This window comes from Eptatretus burgeri, chromosome 15 (assembly GCF_056783735.1).
Source record: "Eptatretus burgeri isolate ZD-2024b chromosome 15, Ebu_testis_v1, whole genome shotgun sequence".
In the NCBI taxonomy this organism is placed as follows: Eukaryota; Metazoa; Chordata; class Myxini; order Myxiniformes; family Myxinidae; genus Eptatretus; species Eptatretus burgeri.
This window is the reverse complement of record NC_140975.1, coordinates 45,709,778-45,734,239: the sequence shown is the minus strand read 5'-3', so window position 1 is coordinate 45,734,239 and position 24,462 is coordinate 45,709,778. Positions and strand designations below refer to the sequence as shown.

Here is a 24,462-nt window from a genome sequence, read left to right as displayed (position 1 = left end):
GACATGAGCAAACTGAAGAGGCAATCGGACGTGACGTAACGGCACATGACGAAATATGGGAAGTTAATGTTGTTTTTGTTAACGCTGTCAATACGCCATTATACGGTAGCTGTAAATTAGAAACACGTTCAGCAAGTTCTGTGGTCGTCCGAAAGACGTCAATCAAATACGTCTACATACGTCAATATGCGTTGGAGGTACGTTACACATCGGTTCAAAGCACGTTACTCATAGGTTAGAAATAAGTTTTGGGTACGCTAAGCATTACCTCGACGTGTTTCGACTTATGAGTAACTTGCCTCGACGTGTGTCAGCGATCGCATAACGTGCCTCGACCAGTGTCAACGATCGTGCAACGTGCCTACAACACGTTACTCATAGGTTATAAATAAGTTTTGGGTACGCTAATCATTACCACGACGTGTTTCGACTTATGAGTAACTTACAAGTAACATGTGTCAACGATCGCATAACGTGCCTCGACGAGTGTCAACGATCGTGCAACGTGCCTACAACACATTACTCATAGGTTATAAATAAGTTTCGGGTACGCTAATCATTACCATGACGTGTTTCGACTTATGAGTAACTTACAAGTAACATGTGTCAACGATCGCATAACGTGCCTACATCTTATGGCCAGCGTAGCGGAACGTGTGAGTCATACACTGGCATACGTCGTAAAATTTCAAGCATGCTAAAATTTGAGGACAACCGCAAAGTACAACGATGAAAGCCAGCGTACTACGACGTATGGCAGTGTTTTTCAGCGTGCTCTTAATGTTATCAAAACTTGCCCATAACGTATTGGACGTGTGCCAGCGTTTTAGACAAATTTTTCATAAGTCGGCATACGCTGGCGAAATCGTCAGGGTGTGTCAGCGCCTTTACCGTATTTAAAACAACCAACAGAAGCATGATCAGCACTGGTTCACAGCACATTACATTTTGGCGTAGTTCACGACTTCAAAAATAAATACAAATGAACACATGACAAACTGCAATGCAAGCACTCAATGTTTGTCCACCTAGCTTTGTAGCCATGATTAGCCTCCTTGGTTTTCAAAATACAAAATTTGTCTGTACAAACACTGTATTCATATTTCCCTGATGCTTTGATCACACCATCCCTCGGCATTTCAATGACGACTTCTCCACTCTGGATTTGCCATGTGGCCCATTCGATAGGTTGATGAGAGATTTCTCGAGTCCACATTCACAAAGTCACTCACCCAAAAGCCTGGTCAGGGAGAGGGGAGTGCCGCATTGCTCCAGGCTTACATCCCCTTTGCCTTCCCACCAAATTATTTGAGTAAGTCTGTGTTTGCAAGACACGAACATATGTCTGAGACCTGCACCACTCCAATCCCGACAAGCAATCTCGGCCCGACACTTTGGTGAGTACCCCTGTAACTGTTGATTTAATTGTCCATTTGTGTACTTAATACAAGCAAATACCACCCATCACTTTGCTGATGGGAATACTAAAGGTTGGGGGGGAGGGAGGAGGAGGGGGGAAGAGGGAGAGAGGGGTGGCAGACAGAAAGGAGGGAGAGTGAAGAGGTGGAGTGGAAAGGAAAGGAGGAAGTGGGAATGAGGAGGGGTGGGGAGCGAGGAGGGAAGACAGTGTGAGGTGAGAGGAAGGGAAGGCAAACGTGCGGTGGAGCGTTAATTACGATTCATATTGTCTCATTTATATATTAATACTGAAGGACCAATTTTGTGCTTCTCCTAGCGGTTGCGTCACGTTTTTCTCGGTAATGTGACCTGGACTGAAAGAAACTTCGTACCTGTAATAGTGCATCGCACATCACGGCAATAGTCAACTTTCAACTCTGAAGCAGAATAAACACTTTTCCTTTTACATTCGTTTACATGGCGACGTGTGACGTCACCGCTGAGAGACGTCAGGACGTCATGACATCATCGGTCATTCGCTGACGTCATTACGTCTGTCGTCAACAGACCGTTACCGCTGAGAGGTGCAATTCCACTCCTTGAAAATAGCGTCTACAATGTAAAACCCTCTTCTGCACATGCTGACTACCTCAGAATGTGAATTTGACACAAAAAAAATGTAACAAGAAACATTGTATCTTTTATAAATTAATACTGAAGGACCAATTTTGTGCTCCTCCTCGCGGTCGCGTAAAGTTTTTCTCGGTACTGTGACCTGGGCTGAAAGAGACTTCGTACCTGTAAGAGTGCATAGCACATAGTGGCAAGCGTCAACTTTCAACTCTGAAGCAGAATAAACACTTTTCGTTGAGATGGGGGCGAGGAGTGAAGAGGTGGGGGCGGTAGATGAAGAGACGGGGGCAGGGAGTGAAGAGGCGGGGGGCAAGGAAAGCAAATTTTTGGGCGGGAGTAAGCAAATTGAAAGCGGGCGACGGGGGAAATGGGGCGGGGGATTAGTGGGCGGGGGCTGGGGTGAATTAGGCGGGGTTGAGTGTGAAGGGGTTGACGGGGATGAGGGCCCGGGGTCAAGTGGGGCGGGGAATCAAGACGGGGGGCGGGGAGTGAAGAGACGGGGGCGGGGAATGAGTAGGCGGGGGCAAGCACGCCCTGTCTAGTCCATATCCCTCGAGTGTGGGTGAGCTGGTGAGGGTGGTTGAATGAACGGAATCCGTCTGTGACGGGGTTTCGGCTCGTCAAAATGATTCTGCATAGAATAACAGTGAAGACAGAAACAAAATAATGCCTGAAATCCATTTTCTACCAGTCATATTATAAACATGGCCTGGAGATAAATACCACCCAGACACGTCCAGAGACAAAACCCGACGGACGCATCCGGAGACAAGCCGTCTGGACACAAACACTGATCGGACACATCCGAAGACAAACTCCCGTCTGGAGAGAAACACCGCCCGGACGTGTCCGGAGAGAAACAAACACCGCCCGGACCCTCAACCATGCCTTCATTTGAAAGAGCCTGCAATTATTTATTTACGATAAATATTTTCTTTTCACTTTCCTCACTCATATTATCGAATGCCTGATCATAATAGCTACAAATTGCTGGGTACATTACAATGCTTTTTAACACCCTCTGGGTTAAAGGTCAAGGTCAAATGGTGGTCTGAATTTTTTTTTTTGTCATCACTCAATTTTTCCAATGTGAAAAATCTCAGACTCCTTGGCCTTCTTGGATCCTAATAGTATACCTGCATTGATGTTGTGCAATTGATATTTGTTTTGTGTCCTTGACCTATTTTGTAAGATTTTTTTTAATGGAAATTGCCCCCAAACAAGGAATAAAGCCACTTGAGGTAAGGGGCTATGGGAAGGTTAACGACAAGGATAAAGCAAAACAAAATAAAAGAAAGAAAAATAACAAGAAAACATCCAAGACACAGAGAGAAGCAGAAATCGGACCGTGAAATACGATGGAACCTCAAAGATGTAGGAAGTAGGAATTGACATTCCTCTTCAAGCCGAGTAGAGCGTAGGATAATGGGAAGTATGTTACAGGTAGTGAATTCTAAAGTGAGACAACACAAGGGATAAAACTATCTGCATAGCCTTTCGTTCTGCACTTTGGATCAGCTTTCGTACATGGGTCTGCAGACATAGCAAACCGAGTCTTGCGTCCAAACACTCATTCAGGAGGAACTAAGAAGGAGTCCAGCAGAACATTTTCCATGAAAATATCTGTCGAACAGACTGAGAGTGGCAACTGACCTATGGTGAGAGCGGTTGAAGAGTTGAACCCATCTCCACACCAACCAAGTTAATTATGCATTTCTGGAGCCTATGAAGTAAAGATAAGTGGCAGGCTGGTGCTCCAGCCCAAATGTAGTAACCGTACTCCATGAGGGGGTGTACAGTTGTCTAATACAGGTACAAAACAGCACCTGGAGGTAAATACTTTTCTGCTCGAGAAAGACAACCAACTCGCTTGGTAGCACTCTGCAACACCATAAATGCACTCATCCCAACGGAGGTTGGAGGAGATGTTCAGACCAAGAAACTGAAGCTCAGATGATTCTGTTTAGGTTGAAGACCCCATGTGCATAGAAGGGAAAGACCTGTTTCTGGAGCGAGACATGGACAACAATTTAGTTTTCTTTGCATTGAAAGTTACGAGCCAGTCTTGCTCAAACTTCAACACATTCTCTAAATCATTGTCCAGCGACAGTCAAACCTCATTACGAGTAGTGTTGAGTGAATTAGCAGATGTACAGTAATGTGAGGAGTCATCAGCATACATGGCTAGCTGAGACAAACATCATCAGGAAGATCATTGATATAAACAAGGAACAGAATGAAACCAAGGAAAGAGCCCTGTGGAACACCAGAATTGATGGAGCAAGTAGGAGAACATTGACCCTCAAGTACCAACTTCATCTTGCGATTTGTAAGGAAAGCCAAAATGATTGAATGCATCACTCCAGATACAACATACGACTGAAGCTTGTGGAGCAGACCCTTGTGCCACACTTTATCAAAGGCTTTCAAGATATCCAAAGAAACTAATCGAGCTTCACCCTTGAGCTCCAATGCACTCTTGAAATGATCCGTAATTAAGGATAGCAGATCACTAGCAGAGCAAGAATGGCAAAAGCCATACTATACTGGCAAGCCAGTGATAAGTTCATTGTCCTCCAGATGGCTGAGAAGTTGTTAGTTGATGAAGCATTCAAATACCTTACTTATTACAGGAAAAAGTCTGATGGGGCAATAGTTACTTGGCTCAGAATTCTCACCAGCCCCCTTGAAAACAGGGACAACAGAGGCTACTTTCCAGAATGAAAGAAACATCGAAGCAGACAAAGACAGGTTGGAAAGCTTGGCAAGAATCAGACAGTTCAGGTTCAGGCCAACACATCTTTCATACAATCACAAGGGATTCCATCAGGACTAGTCGCTTTCGAGGCATCTAGAGTACGAATAATTCTGGCAACCTTCTTTGGAGTGATAAATGGAACAGGAATATCAGAGTCTGTACGAGATAGAAAAATCAGGAAAAGGGTGTCCCTGATCATCGAGGGTAGACTTAGAAACAAAGCGATTTGAAAAGAGGTGAGCCTCATCCAGAGGTAAAGTAACAACATCAGGTCCATGAAAGAGAGGAGGTATCAAAGATATATTGTGGTTGAGTACACTTGGCAATCCACCAAAAGTCCAAGCCACTGAGTCACAATCGAATCGGCTGCAAAAGATGTATATTGCCGCTTAACATCCTCAAGAACTCCTTTACAGAGGTTACTTGCTTTGCGGAACAGACATTTCCACTCCAGAGACCGTTGCACATGGTACTGCTTGAAATAGTAGTTGTAATGAGCAATTGTTGATGCACAAGCCAGAGTGAACCATGGATGGGAATGAACCTTCACTTGACAGACATGTGAGGGAATAGAAATGTCCATACCAGTGTGAATCCATTGGGATATTTCCTCAGCAGCCACATCAGGACCAAGATTAAAAGCTGAAGTCCATGGCACGTCAGCAAGAAATGAACGAAACACATCCCAATCCACATTCCCAAAATGAAACGGTGCAGTGAAAAGGATGCACTGGCATTGACAATGAGGAGAGAGAGAGACACACACAAACAGATTGTGACCCAATGAACAAAAAACACCTTTTTGATCATAAGTTGAATAATAATCCTCTGATTTTCATGATGATGAGTTTTATGGATAGATTGCAGATGGGGCCAAATTTTCTTGATTTACACTTTATCTCTAAACGTTGAAGGTCGAGGTCATATGGTGGTCCGAAAAAGAAAAGAAAAAAAAAAAATCAAAATCGCCATCATTGGTGATCACCCTTAACAAGCTTCCCCTGGTAGGGGGAGGCTTACCTTTGGCGATCGCAGATATCTAGTTCTTGACCTTGGCAATCGACAAGTCATAGAGGTTCCGCAAATAAATAAACATGAGGTTATGGTTCACTTGGCATTCCAAAGATTATGAAATTACAAAGAAAATAATAAAATACTTTGTTTTGGAAGTAAAGAATGATTTTTCCACAAATACAATGTTCAAGATCACAAAAAACAAATGCAGGAACCCTAAAAAGTTCCACAAATAAATAAACATTTTCAAAGCACTATTTATCCTCGTGCTCTGAAAAAAAACACAAACAAAAAAACGGGAGGGTTAACTTAAATGATTTTGCAGAAATTCACCAAACTTGGTAGTTATGACCACCACATGGCAAGAAGCTGTGACAGCAGTCATTTTGGCCCCGCTTACCTGGGGCCTTGAGGTGGGGTCAAAAACCAAAAAAAGGCAACTATGAGCAAATTAAGAAACGCCAATGTCACTCAGTAGAGCACATACGTCCACCAGGCTGAACAGTTTACGTTTTGTATCCCACTGATCGGCCGGATCTGGATCTGCACCTGAACCGAAATCGAATCGGTTTGTTCTTGTCGCCCAACCAACTCATCCACAAAGTTTTGTCATAACTCGTCCACAACCTTTTGAAATACGCTATGTATCGTTTTTAGTCCCATCTTTCAAAGGGGAAGAATCGCTTCGGAATGAAAAAAAAAATTCTCGCATCCAGATCTTCACTGAGATTGAATCAATTCTTCCTTGTCACACACAAACATGTCCACCAAGTTTCGTGTGAATCTGTCCACAACTTTTTATATATATATATATATATATATATATATATATATATATATATATATATATATATATATATATATATATATATATATATATATATATATATATATCGTTTTTGGTCTTATACCTATATACATCATGCTAGATATCGTTTTAGGTCTTATACCTCAATAGCGAAGAATCACTTGAAAAATTATAGTAGCCGGATCTAGATCCGGATCTTCACCAAAATCTATTCGTCCTTATCACACATCCAACCTGTCCACCAAATTTCATCTGAATCCATCAAGAACTTTTTGAGATGTCCTGTTCACAAACAGACAGGGGTGAAAACATAACTTCCACCACCTTTGGTGACTGAGCTAATGAAACTTTGTATATGCAATCAACAATGGGGGGGACACATGAAATACATTTTTGGAGATTTTTACGATTTCACAGGGGTCAAGGTGGAAAATATTTTTAAAACTCAAAATGATATTGGGATATTCCAGGTGGATCTCTTTGCCATCTTTCAACTTTGCTTTAAGTGGGAAGCGTGGGGATTTGCGATGGTATGCCATCGACTTCGCCCTAATTCTAAATATATATTTTAAAGGTCTTTATGAGAGAGACCGCCATGGATTAAAAAAATAATAATAATAAAGTAGAGGATTTTGGTGAAAATCTACTCACCACAATTTGTGTTTTCTAATTCTTCAGATGAAGGTTTGTAAAACGGAAGAGGTTTTCCCTAGAGGAGGAAAAAACAAATACCAATAAAATCATGTTTTGACTTTGGATAACAAATAACACCATTTGAGAAAAATCTGAGAGAAGACTTCGAAGAGGTTCATATGTTGAGATTTAACAAAGCAGGTTATTGTACAAATAAAAATGTGATCATACCTCATAAAGCTTTGATGCTACAAACGTTTGACCAGAGGTGTTAATCCCATCCATCACGACAACCTTCAACACACCGGCAGGCATGCTTATCCATCCCGAAGAGCATGTCGCTGTGTGCATGATGTAAACTACTGTAAATCAATTATGTTTTAGAGTAGAACAAATATATGAATATAAATTGCACCTGGCCAGGGAATAAAGAATATTCGTTGACATCGGATATGTTGAGCGGCACAGTGAGGCCTGCAGATATATCAACGTTTCCCTCAAGTAGCAGTGATTGGTGGTTGAGCTTCCCATTTCCATCGCAGCAAATCTGGCCGAGCACGGTAACAGACTCCTGCAAGAGAAAGTTGCTTGAAAAATCGATCTGTTGTTCTCTCCTGTTAAAGTTAGGAATTAGTTGTGAGAAACTGCTGGGCACACACATTTGCAGCACCAAGTCCTCTTTCCCCACAAGCCATTACCTGTGTTGGCAATGTTAAGGAAGAAAATTCTTCAATATTGTAAGCCTCCTTCAAAAAATGTCCCATGTCTTCAATCTTCTGGTCAAGCACTGCAGCAAGTATCACACAACTGTAGACATCCAACCTTCCATAATTATAAACACCATTTGCATTCAGCCTACACTTACATGCCCCAAAAAGGGAAACCGAGATCACAATGGATCAATCTCTTGACACACGATTCACCTTCCCTGATGTCATGCAAGCCCTGGAACATGTGCTTGTAAGGTTTGAGAAGTGCATCGTGGCCACCAGTAAACCGTTCAACTTGGGCCGTTCGTCCTTGGCAACCCTGCCACTGTGTGCTGTGCGGCTGTCCATAAGATGCGACCACCACACCAGCATTGGTTCGTGAAGAGTATTTCTGTGAAGGTGTTGCACTGCAGAAACGATGATCAGATGGTCAAAAAAAAAATTCCAAATCACATTTACCCAGTTTGTGTCACTCTGCTTGGTTTTACTTCCAGCCTGGACCTTCTCATGTATGGAGATTAAAAACTGTAAAGCTCTACAACAACAAACTCAACAGAAAATGCCCAACAGCAAAACCCAAAGCTCACAATTATCTCACCTGGGCGAAATAATGGAAGGAGAGATGCAGTGGAGGAGGGGGCTGCGTCCCTGGCCCACCTTTCGTTTAGAGACTGGATGTTCTGGTGTCGTCAGCTGTCTCTTTTGAGACCCCTGTGGGATGTACAAATGGTAGATACTCTCATATTACAATGAAATAATAAAAAAGAAACCAATTTTAAAAAGGTCATTTGGCCCATTAAACCTCTGCATATCAACACCACAGTTACTTCAGGTAGTACACTTATTAAACTGCTAATCACAAGCACTTTGAACAGGGTACCAGGACACAATGGCCTACACTTTGAAAGATATTGTAGGATCTGTAATATCTACAACCTAAACGGTTGCAGCTTTACAACTTCATCCAAAAAAAAAAAGACTCACCTCCAAGATGCAGCACCCCTTTTCCGAAATGGAACTGTACCGAAATGACATGTTTTAGTTAAGTATGATCCTATCGGAGATTGAACCCCGAATAGACAGCTCACTTGCTGGCATGCTGCCAACTGATGTATACAGTAGAATCCGAGTAAGACAAACACATTCATTAAAGATATCCAAATGGCTTGATGACATCTTCTGAGGTCATAAACAATTCCTCTCCACATGCTAATGAGCCTTGAAACATGGCTCATGGAAGACTCTGCTCGAAGGTGTACAATAATTTGATTCCTCTCATTTTCTGACAGACATGGCAATGTAATGGAATGTTACAGAATGTAATCAGTGTGGTTTTTGGATGATCCACACTTTGGTATCTCGGAAAGACTTTCAAATTTGCTCAGAATGGTTCATGTTCCCTTTTAAAACATAATGACAAAGTGAAAACAGGTTTTTAGAAAATTTTACAAATTAATTAAAAATGAAATACAGAAATATCAAATTTACATAAGTATTCAATCCCCTGAATCAATACATTGTAGAAGCACCTTTTGCAGCGATTACAGCTTCGAGTCTTCTTGGGAACGTCTATATCAGCTTTGCACATCTGGATTTGGGGATTTTCTCCCATTCTTCCTTGAAGATTTGCTCAAACTCTGTCAAGTAGGATGGGGAGTGTCGGGGAACTACGATCTTCAAGTCCTTCCACAGATTCTCAATGGGATTCAAGTCTGGGCTTTGGCTGGGTCACTCAAGGACTTTCACGTTCTTGTTCTGAAGCCATTCCAGTGTTGCTTTGGCTGTGTGCTTGGGGTCATTGTCTTGTTGGAATGTAAATCGTTGCTGCAGTCTGAGGTCCTTTGCACTCTGAAGCAGATTCTCCTCAAGGATTTGGCTGTATTTGGCTCCATTCATTGTTCCCTCTATCCTCACAAGTCTCCCAGTCCCTGCCGCTGAAAAGCATCCCCATAGCATGATGCTGCCACCACCATGCTTCACGGCAGGCATGGTGTTAGATGGGTGATGAGCTGTGCTCAGTTTGACAGATGTAGTGCTTTGCATTCAGGTCAAAGAGTTCAATTTTCATCTCAGCAGACTACAGACTATTTTGCCTCACACTCTGAGTCTTTCACGTGCCTTTTTACAAACTCGAGGCTTGATGTCATGTGCCTTTTTCTCAGGAGTGGCTTCCGTCTGGCCACTCTCCCATTAAAGCCCAGATTTGTGAAGTGCTGCAGAGATTGTTGTCCTTCTGGCAGGTTCTCCCATCTCCACCAAGGAACTCTGTAGTTTTGTCAGAATGGTCATTGGGTTGTTGGTCTCCTTCCTGACCAAGGTCCTTCTTGCCTAGTTGCTCAGTTTGGTCAGACGGCCAGCTCTAGAAAGAGTCTGGGTAGTTCCATATCCTTTCCATTTCCAAATGATGGAGCTCATTGGGGTCTTGGGAACTTTCACACACACACACACACACACACACACACACACACACACACACACACACACACACACACACACACACACACACTCACACACACACACACACACACACACACACACACACACACACACACACACACACACACACACACACACACACACACACACACACGCCATTTTCCCTGCTAAAGCAGGGGTTAGCCTTGCGGGCCCCATGACAATCTTCTCCACTTTACCCTGTTTTCTGCATCTCCCCTTAATCCCCTTGCCCACATTTCCTCTTCCACCACATTTAGCCAAGTTTTTCTCGGTCTTCCCCGTCCTCTACTTCCGACTACACTCATTTCCAACACTCCTCTCACCCAGTCACTTTCAACCTTCCTCAACACATGACCCAACCATCTCAACCTGTTTCTCTTCACAACCTCCATCACAGACTCTATTCCCATCATCTTCCGCAAGTCATCATTTGTCTTCCTCTCTCTCAACGATACTCCACACATCCACCGAACCATTCGCATTTCCACCCTTTCCAGCCTTTGTTGCTGCTCCATGTTCAGTACCCATGTCTCACTCCCATAAATCATCGTACTCCTCACACATGTAGCATACACCTTTCCCTTCAGTTTCAACGACATTCCCCTCTTTGTCAGCACGCCACTCAGTTCCCGAAACTTCTTCCATGCACATCTCACTCCAGCAACCGTCGAAGAGTCTGATCCACCTTCTCCATTCAGCATGTCTCCGAGATAGCAAAATGTTTTCACCCCTTCCAGCTTCACACCATCTCCAAGATCCAACTCAACAATTCCTTCATCTGCTGCTCCCTCGATGCACACCTTGCACTTGAATGTAGCTGCCACACTGGTTAATGACCCTCTCACCCCACTACATTTTCGATGAACACATTCAGCACACATTGTACACTGAATGGAGTTCACTCCGACACCCTTCCTGCACACAGCACACGGCCACTTCCCAGTCCTTTCCACCTCACCACATGCTTTACCACTTGCCATCACCTTCGTCTTTCCGATATTCACCTTCAAACCTTTTGCCTCCAAACATTCCTTCCACTTGTTCATCTTCTCCTTCAGTCCATCCATACTCTCTGCAATCAACACCAGATCATCTGCATACAGCAGCTCCCACGGTAAACCCTCCTTTACCCTCCGAGCCAGCACCTCCATCACAACTACAAATAGAAGTGGACTTAGTACCGACCCCTGGTGCACTCCTACCCTCACCTCAAACTCACCACTGTTCCCATCCTTCGTCCTTACAGCTGTGCGTGCTCTCTTGTACATGGCCATCACTACTCTGATCAACCATTCCTCCACTCCTAACTTCCTCAATGCCCATGCCATTACTTCGTGTGGGACCCTATCAAATGCTTTCTCCAGATCAACAAACCCAAAAAACAACTTCTTCCTCTTCTCCATGTACTTCTCCTGCAACTGCCTTGCAATAAAAATTGCATCTGTCGTTCCTCTTCCTGGCATAAATCCAAACTGCATTTCGTCAATCTTTACCTTCTTCCTTATCCTCTTCTCCAACACCCTTTCCAATACCTTCATTCCATGCTCCAATAACTTTATTGCTCTATAGGAGCCACAGTCCAGAGGGTCACCTTTCCCCTTGTACAGAGGGACGAGGGTACTCAGTTCCCAATCCACTGGAATGCGGCCTTCTTTCACCACCAGATTACAGATCTCTGTCATTCTCTTCACACCCCAACTTCCCGCTGCCTTCAACATATCTCCCACAACTCCCGTCAGCCCTCCTGCTTTTCTACTCTTCATTGCTCTTATAGCTTCCTCAACTTCCTTCTCAGTTATCTTCTCTGCTGGTCCTAAAACTGGGTTACTCTCGATGTTTCTATCCCATTCATTTTCTACATTCAACAGCCTTTCCATATATCTCTTCTATCGTCCTTTAATTCCATCTGAATCCACAACTATTTGTCCCACTTCATCCTTCAAGCAACTCACCCCCGTCACATCAAACCTCTCTCTCGCTATCTGCTTTGCAATCCTGAATACCGCTCTCTTACCCTCCTCCGAATCCAAGCGTTCTCCAAACATTTTCCTATGGGCCTCCTGCGCCTTTGCAACCTCTTTCTTTGCAGCCTTCTTGGCTTCCTTATAACTTTCATGTGCTGCCTCTTCTTCAACCGTATCCTTTGCCTTTTGCCATTCCTTGAACTTCTTCCTCTTCTCTTCAATCGTCTTTCCAACTTCATCATCCCACCACCATGTTTCCCAGTGCCTCGGTGGCCCTTTTGTCCATCCACATACCTCACCAACGGCTCCCAATAGACTATCTTTCATTGGCATCCAACCACTTTCAAGCTCAACCACATCATCTTCAACCATACTCAGCCTCTCTCTTAATGCTTCCTTCACTGTCGCCTCTTTCAACCTCCACACCTTCATCCTCGGTTGGTACTTCACCCGCCGAATTCTCCGCGCACCTTTCACCGTTATATCGCAGACAACCAGGTGGTGCTGCGAAACGGTCTCCTCCCCTGGGATCACCTTTGTGTCCCGGAGGTTTCCCCTATCTCGCTGACGCACCATCAGGTAGTCAATGGTTGTCATCAACCCACCTGACGTGTATGTAATAAGCTTATTATTCGCTTTCTGGAATTGAGTATTACAGAGCAACAAATCAGCTCCATCAACAAACTCCAAGATCCTTTCACCTTCTCCATTTCTCACACCATATCCATAACCCCCATGGACTCCCTCAAAACCGTCTGGACTCCTTCCCACATGTCCATTCAAGTCTCCTCCAACCACAACAACTTCCTCATCTTTCACATTTTCCATCAACTTCTCCATCGCACACCAGAACATGTTCTTCTCTTGATCGCTTCGACCGACCTGCGGGGCATATCCCGAGATGACGTTCACCAAGAGATTTCCGATCACGATTCTCACCATCATCAACCTTTCACTCACTCTAGTCACACTCACTACACTGTCTACAAACTCCTCAGAAAACATTACACCAACACCATGCACGCCTTCCGGGCACCCTTGCCACATAAACTTGTACTTCTGCCCCTGCCTTCCCTTCACCATTCTCACACCACTTCCCTTCCACCATGTCTCTTGCACACAACATATGTCCACTCTTCTTCTGACCAATGTTTCAACTACTTCTCCAGATCTCCCTGTCATTGTCCCTACATTCCATGTACCAAACCTCAGAAACCGATCTCCACGTGGGGCATCAGACGATTGGTCATCATAAATGGAAAAATTTCCTCCCTTACTTCGATCGGGTTCCCCACCTTGAGTTTTAACGAGAGGGGGTGAGGACCCCCACGGGGTACTTCGGGCTGTACCCTGCCCATCAGTTGTACTCATCATGGTTTCCTTTTGAGGCGATGTTTTTATGGCCGGATGCCCTTCCTGACGCCAACCCTTTTAATCGCCTTTTACGACACGCAGGGATACGGTGTACCTATTCTGACCGGGGTACACACCGGTCTTGGGAACTTTCAACACTCTAGAAATTGTTTTATACCCTTTCCCAGATCTATGCCTCCTCACAACTGTGCTTCTCAATTTAGTAATAGAAGATAATCTTTCGTGCTGGTTTCTCACTTTCAGAAAGCAATTTGCCTGGTTGACCCAATTTTATAAAATGCCTTCCCAGTATTCAAGATGCAGAACAAACTATTACTTTAACAAAGTAACAAACAAGGTGAGCATTAAGGCAAGACTTGTATATGGATCAGGAGTGTACAGGTCATCACCTTGAGAAGGTGTAATGTTTACGATAACAGATATGTCACTTTACACGCAAATGAAATTGTTCCGCTTACCAAAAGAAACAATAATAAACAATGTGTGTCATCGTATGACACCAACTGGTGTTTACTGTGAATGAGACAAGTTAATCAAAACCTGCACACTTGCTAAATTTTTGGAACATTGTTGCACAAATGTTAAAAAAAAAACAACTCCATGATGGTTCCTGTTAAAATCCTCGATTTACATTTTCCAGTTTCGGTATCTGATCAAACGATGATATTAGTCTTTAAGGTCGTTTCTCATTTCCAAGTAATCAGATTTAGCTGAAAAAAGTAAAGACTTATCAACAGTCACTTTTTGTACACTCGTGTATCCTACCTTGGCCGGGGTAGAGTAGCTGTCAATGAGTTCCTCGCCTTCGTCATCTTCAGCACTGCATTGTGGGGTGTTAAAGACAAACCAGCCAGGAGTATCCACAGCAAAGAATGATCATATATTTTGAGTGTTTTACCGGCCAAGCCTCACACTGCAAGCTTGTGCAGTTTCAATACAATGTGCAGTTAGTGTACCAATACATTTTAAACTACAATATCAATTAATGAGGCATTTTGCAATGTGTGACAACTTGACCACTTCCACACTTTGGGCTAGTTATCTTGGAGATAAAAACGAAAGATATGAAATCAAGACAGAATAAGTATTTGTCCTCACATGACTACACAAGTGTAACAATTCAGTCTGATGTACCATACACTGCTATAGAGCGTCAGTGCTGCAGAAGCTGTTTCTTGGCAAGGTTTATACTGGGTGGATTGGGCACTCTGGATGGTGGATCATTATCTTCCCAGCAATCAGTAGGGACAGGAATTGGTAATTTCTTCAGGGTGTCGATGATACTCATCTACTCTTCACGCAAGACGCCATGTGATCATTAAACATCCACCAATGACCGGCGCTGGCAGAAGGGTCCTCCAACTTAACATCCTTCTGATGGACGGCACGGCACACATATTGAAGCATCACCCCACAGGCAAAACACCAGGGGAGACAGTTTATAGCTGGATCGACATTCAAACCCAGTCTTGATAGCTCAAAGGTGAATGTGCATACCTGTAAACTATCCTACCAGTCCAAAATGTAACTACAATACTTCTTCTTCTTTTGGCTGCTCCCGTTAGGGGTCGCAACAGCGGATCATCCGTATGATCCGCATAGTGATTTGGCACATGTTTTACACCGGATGCCCTTCCTGATGCAACCCTGGTCGCCTCTTAGGACACAGGGATATGGTACACCTATTTTAACCGGGGGATACACCGGCCCAGTATACTGGTACTCATTTCACCAACCTCGGAAGGATGACAGGCTAAGTCAACCCCCTGGTGTATTAATTCAGTGGCCCAACGGGGCTTGAACTCAGGACCTTTTGGATCCCAAGCCGCTGCCCTAACCACTGCGCCAACACCAGGCTCATACAACTACAATACTACATGTGTGAAATAAACCCGCCAACTTGGTGAAGCAGCAAAGCAGATCAAGTCCCATAACGGCCATTGCCGCACGACCCGTTAGCAACAAGCATCTTCCGCCACACGAACACGTCGTCTCTGCCCAACTGAGCACCAGTTAGGAGGTGCAGTTATCTATATATAATGCACTGTATATTATTTTTGAATAAGAATTTTGCAATTATCTTTTCACAAGTAATCTCAAAAACGATTCAAATCAATGCCAATCTTCAAGCGATAACCCCATTCATACCATTGCTTTAATCTAACTTAACATCCATATCATATATATATATATATATATATATATATATATATATATATATATATATGTATATGTAAAATATATCATATACTTTAGGCAGCGTTCATCAAAGAAGGCTCGGAAAACCATTAATTTGGAGGCAAAAATGGATGTGCTAAAGCAGTTTCATGTGAGGAACGAGCCGTGGACATAAGCAGGGTACTTGGCCTACCCGCCACAGTAAGGAGAATACGTGCCAACACTGATAAAATAAAATAAGGGAATGTGTGCAAAGTGTGACACTGTTAAGTGCTGCGATAATAACAAAAGGCAGAGATAAGGTGATGGATAATATGAAGCGATTGTTAAGAGAGTTTGGATCCCTCCACCTCACACCTCTGCCTCAATCAGCAATCGACTCCATCATCTCTGGTGAGTATCAATTTATATTGTATATTTACACTGGATAGAACATCATTTTTGGAAGTTATTTAATATTTTTCCAGCAAATTTTGACCAAAAGATGCACGAAGGACCGTACCGTAAATTTTTATGATCAAGTAAATGGTAAAATGGGGTTCAGTTTACGTTGTTTCACAGGAATGTAGACCTATGGTATTACAGGAATGTAGACCTATTACAAAACACAACAACTTGTGAACAATAATATAACGTGAAATAGATATGGGCGAAGAGGACGACACCCCAGATGTTAAGTCTGCATAAAAGCTTAACAATCGAGAGCGATAGTTGGAGTGGAATACAAGCTTTTAAACTTGAAAATCAATTTAATTTCACCAAAAGTAATAAAGTGTTCTTACACCACAGAATTTTTGAAGAAAATATTGTTCCATATAAAAATATATATATATATATATATATATATATATATATATATATTTTATCGTTTTCTTTAGAGAAATTTTACACCTCCATTGGGATACATTTCATGAAGAGAATTCACATCTTCCATCCTCCTCCTCATATTGGTCTTGGCACCGAGCTTCATGAGTTTCTGAAACGAACCCAATGAGAAAACATAAGCAAGAAGACAGAATACAGAGCCTGGCGGGGTATATACATTACAGTGGAGCTGAACACGAATGATCAATATTAAAGTAGATCTGCATATGGAAACAGTCACAGACAAATTACAATGGCCCTTCAGGAAGCGGCAAGGATAACAAGTGTGGAACCTGCTCACATGTGCATCAATGGTGTCCAATATACAAGCATCATAGTCACACATCGTAGGGGAATGTCTGGATCAGAACAACTAGAAGGATAGCAGAGATTGAAACGGAAAGAAAAAGAAACACACATGAAGGAGAGGGATGTGGAAGGGGAAAAGTGGGAAAGGTAGATGGAGAAAGAGGAATAGAGAAAGAGAGGAGATAATGAGGAAGGAAACAGTAGAGAGGATGAAATATAACGGTGGTAGGGTAGTCATGGAAAGAGGAGAGTGCGCTCGTCACCTCATACTCAAACCGCTCGAGGGTATCAACATTCGGGTTCAGTCCGTTGCGGTTGAATGAGAAAGCGACCCATTCTTCAGCAATCTTGACCTCATCAAGTTGATACTGAATGCACAATTCCTGGACTGGAGCAAGCAACCAGAAGGAATGGCATCATCAGTCAGCGATTTTATCAGGCACGGTCCATTTATTACGTTTTGGTGTACGAAAAGTACACTAAAACTGCATTACATACGCAAAATGGGGAATTCTGTCCAGCCCCCTCCACTTTTTTCCCCACCATCCCTCCGTTTCATTCATTTGGATCTCCTCCACATACTTTGTCTCCACTCCACTACAGTCTATTTATTCCCCTCCCTTATACGTGTTCATTTTCTCACGATATGCGTATGTAATAAATGGCCCTTTAACTCCCAGTTGAAGAATAAACACAGCCAGTTATGCCACCATTGTACTACACTTGCATTACATGAACAAGGAACTTTGACAGTTTGAAACAGGAGGAAGCCATTCAGCCCATAATACCTGCGGAACACCAACACCAGACCAGACCAAACAAATCCATCTCAGGTCGCAGAAACAATCTCAATGGGGGAATGGGGAGGTGCCACATATGCAATGCAAACAAAAATAATATTTAAACTAAAAGTACATTATTATTATTATCTATATAATGAACATTAATATACTGAACTTCAGTTCAGTATTAATACTGAACAACCAATTTTGTGCTCCTCCTAGCGGTCGTGTCATGTTTTTCTCGGTACTGTGACCTGGACTGAAAGAAACTTCGTACCTGTAAGAGTGCATCGCACATAGTGGCAATAGTCAACCTTCAACTCTGAAGCAGAATAAACACTTTTCGTTGAGACGGAGGCGAGGAGTGAAGACGCGGGGGCGGGGGATGAGGAGACGGGGGCAGGGAGTGAAGCGGTGGGGGGCAAGGTGAGCAAATTTTTGGCCGGGGATAAACAAATTGAAAGCGGGAGACGGGGAAATGGGGTGGGGCTGGGGGTGAGGGGGTTGAATGTGAGGAGGTGGACAGTGTGGCGGGGGCAAGTGGGGCGGGGAATCAAGATACGGGGGGGAGTGAAGAGGCGGGGGCGGGGCCGGGGTAATTAAATTTTTGGGCGGGGGTAAGCAAATTGAAGGTGGGGGGGAATGGGGCAGGGTCGGGGGATGAGTAGGCGGGGGCAAGCACGCCCTGTCCAGTCCATGTCCCTCGAGTGTGGGTGAGCTGGTGAGGGTGGTTGAATGAACGGAATCCATCTGTGAGGGGGTTTCGGCTAGTTATTATTATTACTGTAACTAAATGTTTTTTGGGGGTATTAGGTTGGGAGGAGGGGGGGAGGGACCCTCCCACAGATATCACAATCACTAAACGTGTAAACAATCACTCATCCACATGCATCACTCAAGCTACCTACAAGTCTGACCAACATCTCCCTACCCTCTAACTTCAATTTAAACCAATCTAGTATCTACTCTTTCTGTTAACACTACCTTTATAGGAGACCATTCGGTGCATTAACTAACTACTCTCTCAGTGAAAGGCCCCTGCCTGACCAATACTTCCATTTAACATTCTTCTTCTTGACAAACGGATATACAGAATGACAACTGAAAAATAAATAAATAAATAAAAACATCACATAATGAAACCAAACAGGAGACATTGTATGAAGAATAATTATATTCAGTATCAAAAAAAATAAAAAAATAAATAGATAATAAAGTCACGAACTCTTTCAGCTACTCCTCATCAGTCGATTAAGCCCCGTAATCAATCGAGTAGCCCCCACACTAATCCCTCTCGATGTGAGCTACATTCATCCTCAGATGTGGTGACCAAAACTGCACACAACTAGAAGGGGAGCACTCGGGAGAGTGCAAAACCTCCGCCGCCAATACTGCTGGGTCACTCAAGTGAACCTTATATCTTATTCATTAAATATGATGTCAACAGTGCTGACAGAGTTATAGTTCTTTTCTCCAACATTTTTTTTGGGGGGGGGGGGTTGGAAATCACTTAAAACATGTAGAAATGCAAAAATAGAAATCGAAATTTTGTTGAAAAAAAAGTTGCAAAAATTTTTTTTTCCTCTCAATTTTTTTTTGGGAGGGGAGGAGGGGGTGGAAATCACTTAAAATATGTACAAATGCAGAAAACAAAAATTTTTCTCTAAATGTTTTGGGGGGGTTGGAAATCACTTAAAACATGTAGAAATGCAAAAAAAAAACAAAAAAAAAAAACTTTTTTTTGGGGGTGTAAATTCTTTTTGGGGGGGAGGGATTGGAAATCACTTAAAACATGTAGAAATTCAAAAAAAAAATTGTTTTTCTCTAACAATTTTTCTTTTGGGGGGGGGGTGACAAAGTCCAAAATTTAATGGCACGATCCTTGGACCATACCTAACCACCCCCCCCCCACCAAGTTTTGTCGAAATCCGTCGAGGAGTTTTTCCATAATACTGTTCACAAACAAACAAACAGAAAGTGGTGAAAACAGTAACCCCCATCCATCTTCGAAGATGGCGGAGGTTAATAATTCAGATGAGGTCTCACTAAACTCCAATACAGTGTTAACACTCACCACCTCATTTAATTTACAATTGATCCCCCGACGAATACAACCACTCGCTGCACCATCTCCATTACCTCAACCCTCGCAGCTTCCTCCTCTCGCTGAACCCTCGCAGCTTCCTCCTCTCGCTGAACCCTCGCAGCTTCCTCCTCTCGCTGAACCCTCGCAGCTTCCTCCTCTCGCTGAACCCTCGCAGCTTCCTCCTCTCGCTGAACCCTCGCAGCTTCCTCCTCTCGCTGAACCCTCGCAGCTTCCTCCTCTCGCTGAACCCTCGCAGCTTCCTCCTCTCGCTGAACCCTCGCAGCTTCCTCCTCTCGCTGAACCCTCGCAGCTTCCTCCTCTCGCTGAACCCTCGCAGCTTCCTCCTCTCGCTGAACCCTCGCAGCTTCCTCCTCTCGCTGAACCCTCGCAGCTTCCTCCTCTCGCTGAACCCTCGCAGCTTCCTCCTCTCGCTGAACCCTCGCAGCTTCCTCCTCTCGCTGAACCCTCGCAGCTTCCTCCTCTCGCTGAACCCTCGCAGCTTCCTCCTCTCGCTGAACCCTCGCAGCTTCCTCCTCTCGCTGAACCCTCGCAGCTTCCTCCTCTCGCTGAACCCTCGCAGCTTCCTCCTCTCGCTGAACCCTCGCAGCTTCCTCCTCTCGCTGAACCCTCGCAGCTTCCTCCACTCGCTGAACCCTCGCAGCTTCCTCCACTCGCTGAATCCTCACAGCTTCCTCCACTCGCTGAATCCTCACAGCTTCCTCCACTCGCTGAATCCTCACAGCTTCCTCCACTCGCTGAATCCTCACAGCTTCCTCCACTCGCTGAATCCTCACAGCTTCCTCCACTCGCTGAATCCTCACAGCTTCCTCCACTCGCTGAATCCTCACAGCTTCCTCCACTCGCTGAATCCTCACAGCTTCCACCACTCGCTGAATCCTCACAGCTTCCTCCACTCGCTGACTCCTCACAGCTTCCTCCACTCGCTGACTCCTCACAGCTTCCTCCACTCGCTGAACCCTCACAGCTGCCTCCACTCGCTGAACCCTCACAGCTTCCTCCTCTCGCTGAATCCTCACAGCTTCCTCCACTCGCTGAATCCTCACAGCTTCCTCCACTCGCTGAATCCTCACAGCTTCCTCCACTCGCTGAATCCTCACAGCTTCATCCACTCGCTGAACCCTCACAGCTTCCTCCTCTCGCTGAACCCTCACAGTTTCCTCCTCTCGCTGAACCCTCACAGCTTCCTCCTCTCGCTGAACCCTCACAGCTTCCTCCTCTCGCTGAACCCTCACAGCTTCCTCCTCTCGCTGAACCCTCACAACTTCCTCCTCTCGCTGAATCCTCACAGCTTCATCCACTCGCTGAACCCTCACAGCTTCCTCCACTCGCTGAACCCTCACAGCTTCCTCCACTCGCTGAACTCGAATTATAATTACATGATTATAACACCTTTTACAGTCAGTCTCGTAACGTCCACGGACTGGGTCTATCAATGAATCATCAAAGACGAATAAACAAACCATCAAGGTTTACTTACACTTTTCCAGGACATTATCATCCAAACCCGAATTCACGAACATCTCCAGCTCGCTCCGCAGCAGTTCGGGGTTTACAGCCATGGCCATGCTGCTGCTCAACCTCAAGATTACGGGTCACAGACGGTGCCTTTTGAAAATTAACAACAAATTTAGATGGAATATTCCAGTTGTTCCCTCTTGTGCTCGCTCTTCCTCACAAGACTCGAGTGGACGCGATTCAGCCTTGAGCACGTCGCTTCATCTTCCCGCCAAACACCGGTGTATCCCACGTGATTGGTCTCTCCGGTTTTCACTCTCTCCAACCGCCGCTTGACGTATGTCACAAACCTTTCTCGTAAATGTTCTTTTTTTATTTTTACATATTTTTAGATATTTATTGAATGTAGAAAACGTAGTTTAAAAAAACAATAAATTCTAGCGGCATAATTTTCACCGCCCTTTATTTGACAGCCGGCTTCACCGCACTTTTATTTACATTTACAAGGAAATGGTTCAGGATGAAGCCAATTGATTTCTGTCGATATTTCTACATTAGAAACAATTCGCAAGTTTAAAATATTAACATGCGTATGTAATTAATTTACAATAAACGCGAAGTGTTTCACTGACAAACCAGACATTATCTGCCTCACAGAAACTTTCCTCTCCCAAGACGTGTCTGACTCCCAAGTATCTCTCCCTGGTTACTCCGTCCTCCGGTAAGACAGACCTGAGCTTCGTCCTGGTGGAGGAGTTGCGCTCTTCATCAAAGACTCTATTCCTCACTCTCCATGCACTGACCTCACTCCCCCACACCCCCAGGAATACCTCTGGCTTCGGCTTCCCCTCCACTCCCACCTCATGTTTATATGTGTACTGTACCGTCCACCGAACAGTGATGACTCCATCTACACCTCACTATCTGAAAACATGGACCATCTTCTATCTTCTCATCCAAACTCTCTCTTCCTCTTATGTGGTGACTTCAATTGTCATCATGCCAGTTGGCTAGGTGTGGGTACCTCTCTCACCTGCCATGGGACATCAGCAAAAGCTTTCTGTGACTCATTGGGACTGACTCAATCGGTCAACTTCCCGACCCGGATCTCAACCAATGGTACTCCATCTCTTCTGGATCTGATTTTGACAAATTTCCCTGACAATATCTGCTGCTCTTCCTTCGCTCCAATTGGTTCTTCTGACCACGTCCTTGTCAAAGTGGACATCTCTCTGGCTGTTATCAGAGAACCACCTCACCGCCGTCGAGTCTGGCATTTCACTCAAGCCGACTGGCAGGGTCTCCGAGCAGCCATCAAACTGACAGACTGGTCTCCTATCACTACTTTCTCAAACATCAACTCATCCTGGGAATTCTTTCAAAGAAACTTGCTCTCCCTCATGCACAGATTTATCCCCTCTCGTGTTCAGTTGTCCTACCCTTCCTCCCGCTTGTGGCGTTTACTTGTGGTTTACTGAAGCTTGTGGCGAGGCAGTTGTCCTGAAACAACTTGCCTTTGCCTCATGGAAAGCAAACCCAACTGAGGGCAATCTCAGTTCTTTCCACAAAGCTCGGAACAAGTGTGTATCTACCCTCAGGAGAGCCAGAAAACAACATCTTTCTCATCTCAAGTCTGAACTCTCAAACCTCTCTCCCTCCTCAAAATCCTGGCGGCGTTTAATCAAATCTGTTTCTGGTGTATGTTCCCCCTCCATCCCCTCCCTTACCTCAAATGGCCGCACTGCTGATTCCACATGTGATAAAGCTGAATGTCTAAACTCGGTGTTTGCAGCTAAATCTTGTGTCCTAAACCCATCACTATCTCTACCCACTTTACCCAGTCGCACCCAACTGTCCCTGGACTCTGTGTCCTTTTCTCCCAACAAGGTGGAGAGCTTGCTTTCAAACCTCGAGTCAGATTCTGCAACCGGTCCAGACGGCATCAGCCCACGTGTCCTCAAAGCCTGCTCTTCTGCTCTTGCTCACCCTCTCTCTGTTCTATTCACCCTCTCATTTGCCCAAGGTCATCTGCCATCTGCTTGGAAATCTGCTAACATCACTGCCCTGCATAAAAAAGGTGCAAAAACAGATCCCTATAACTACAGACCAATCAGCCTTCTCCCAATCATCAGCAAGGTGATGGAATCCATCATCGCCTCAGATATGAAATCCTTCCTCTTCTCCAATGGCTTGATTTCCAATCATCAATTTGGTTTCAGACCAGGTCACTCTACCCTGGATATGCTGCTTCTGCTCCCATCAATGGATGGAGGTCCTCAATGCCAGACAGGAAATCCGAGCCGTATCCCTGGACATATCACGTGCTTTTGACACAGTCTGGCACCCTGCCCTACTCACCAAACTCTCTTCCCATGGTATTCAAGGCCATCTCCACTCATGGCTCGCAGACTTCCTCTCCTGTCGCAGTCAACGTGTGGCCCTAAATGGAGTTCTTTCATCCCCTCTTCCTGTGCAGGCTGGAGTTCCTCAAGGTAGCGTTCTGGGCCCTGTTCTTTTTCTGGTTTTCATCAATGATCTCTCGGACTCTCTGGAAAATCCTCTATTTCTCTTTGCCGACGACTCCACCCTCTGCCGTACCATCTGTCATCCCTCAGACCGGCAAGCAGCAGCTTCTTCACTCACTGCAGATCTGGATAAAATCACAAACTGGTCCAACACGTGGAACATGTCTTTCAATCCAGACAAATCTCACACTCTCACTATGTCTCTTCGAAAGGACCGTTTACAAAACCCCCCATCCACTTTCTCAACAATCCTCTGGAAGAAGTCTTTTCTTTCAAGCTTCTAGGTCTCACTATCTGCCATGACCTTTCCTGGGAAAGTCACATTTCCAACCTCGCCTCAAAAGCCAGTCGCCGACTGGGAATCCTCCGTCGTGCTAAGTCCTTCCTCGGCCCTCTTGAGCTCCTGACCACTTACAAAGCTTTTGTCCGTAGCCTGATGGAGTACTGCTCTCCCCTCTGGGCTGGTGCTCCTGCCTCCCACCTTTCTCGGCTT

The 24,462-nt window shown here is 44.5% G+C and overlaps 1 protein-coding gene across 3 annotated transcripts in view; it reads right to left on the bottom strand.

The window, feature by feature from the left end:
* Positions 1 to 21,765, bottom strand: part of POLA2 (DNA polymerase alpha 2, accessory subunit) — a 41,167-nt gene extending 19,402 nt beyond the window's left edge. Inside the window, exons 1-10 of one of the 3 annotated variants that reach the window (XR_015052009.1) lie at positions 21,467 to 21,765; positions 17,364 to 17,488; positions 16,833 to 16,903; positions 14,515 to 14,569; positions 8,553 to 8,665; positions 8,168 to 8,361; positions 7,943 to 8,031; positions 7,660 to 7,815; positions 7,476 to 7,538; positions 7,263 to 7,320 (exon numbers count right to left, since the gene is read on the bottom strand). Coding sequence is in view for 1 of the 3 variants with exons in the window: in XM_085858337.1 (XP_085714463.1) it covers positions 7,263 to 7,320; positions 7,476 to 7,538; positions 7,660 to 7,815; positions 7,943 to 8,031; positions 8,168 to 8,361; positions 8,553 to 8,665; positions 14,515 to 14,569; positions 16,833 to 16,903; positions 17,364 to 17,488; positions 21,467 to 21,554 (1,012 nt within the window). In the remaining 2 variants the exon portion in view is untranslated. The other 2 variants (XM_085858337.1, XR_015052008.1) reach the window with 2 other exon arrangements.
* Positions 21,766 to 24,462: the final 2,697 nt, after the last annotated feature.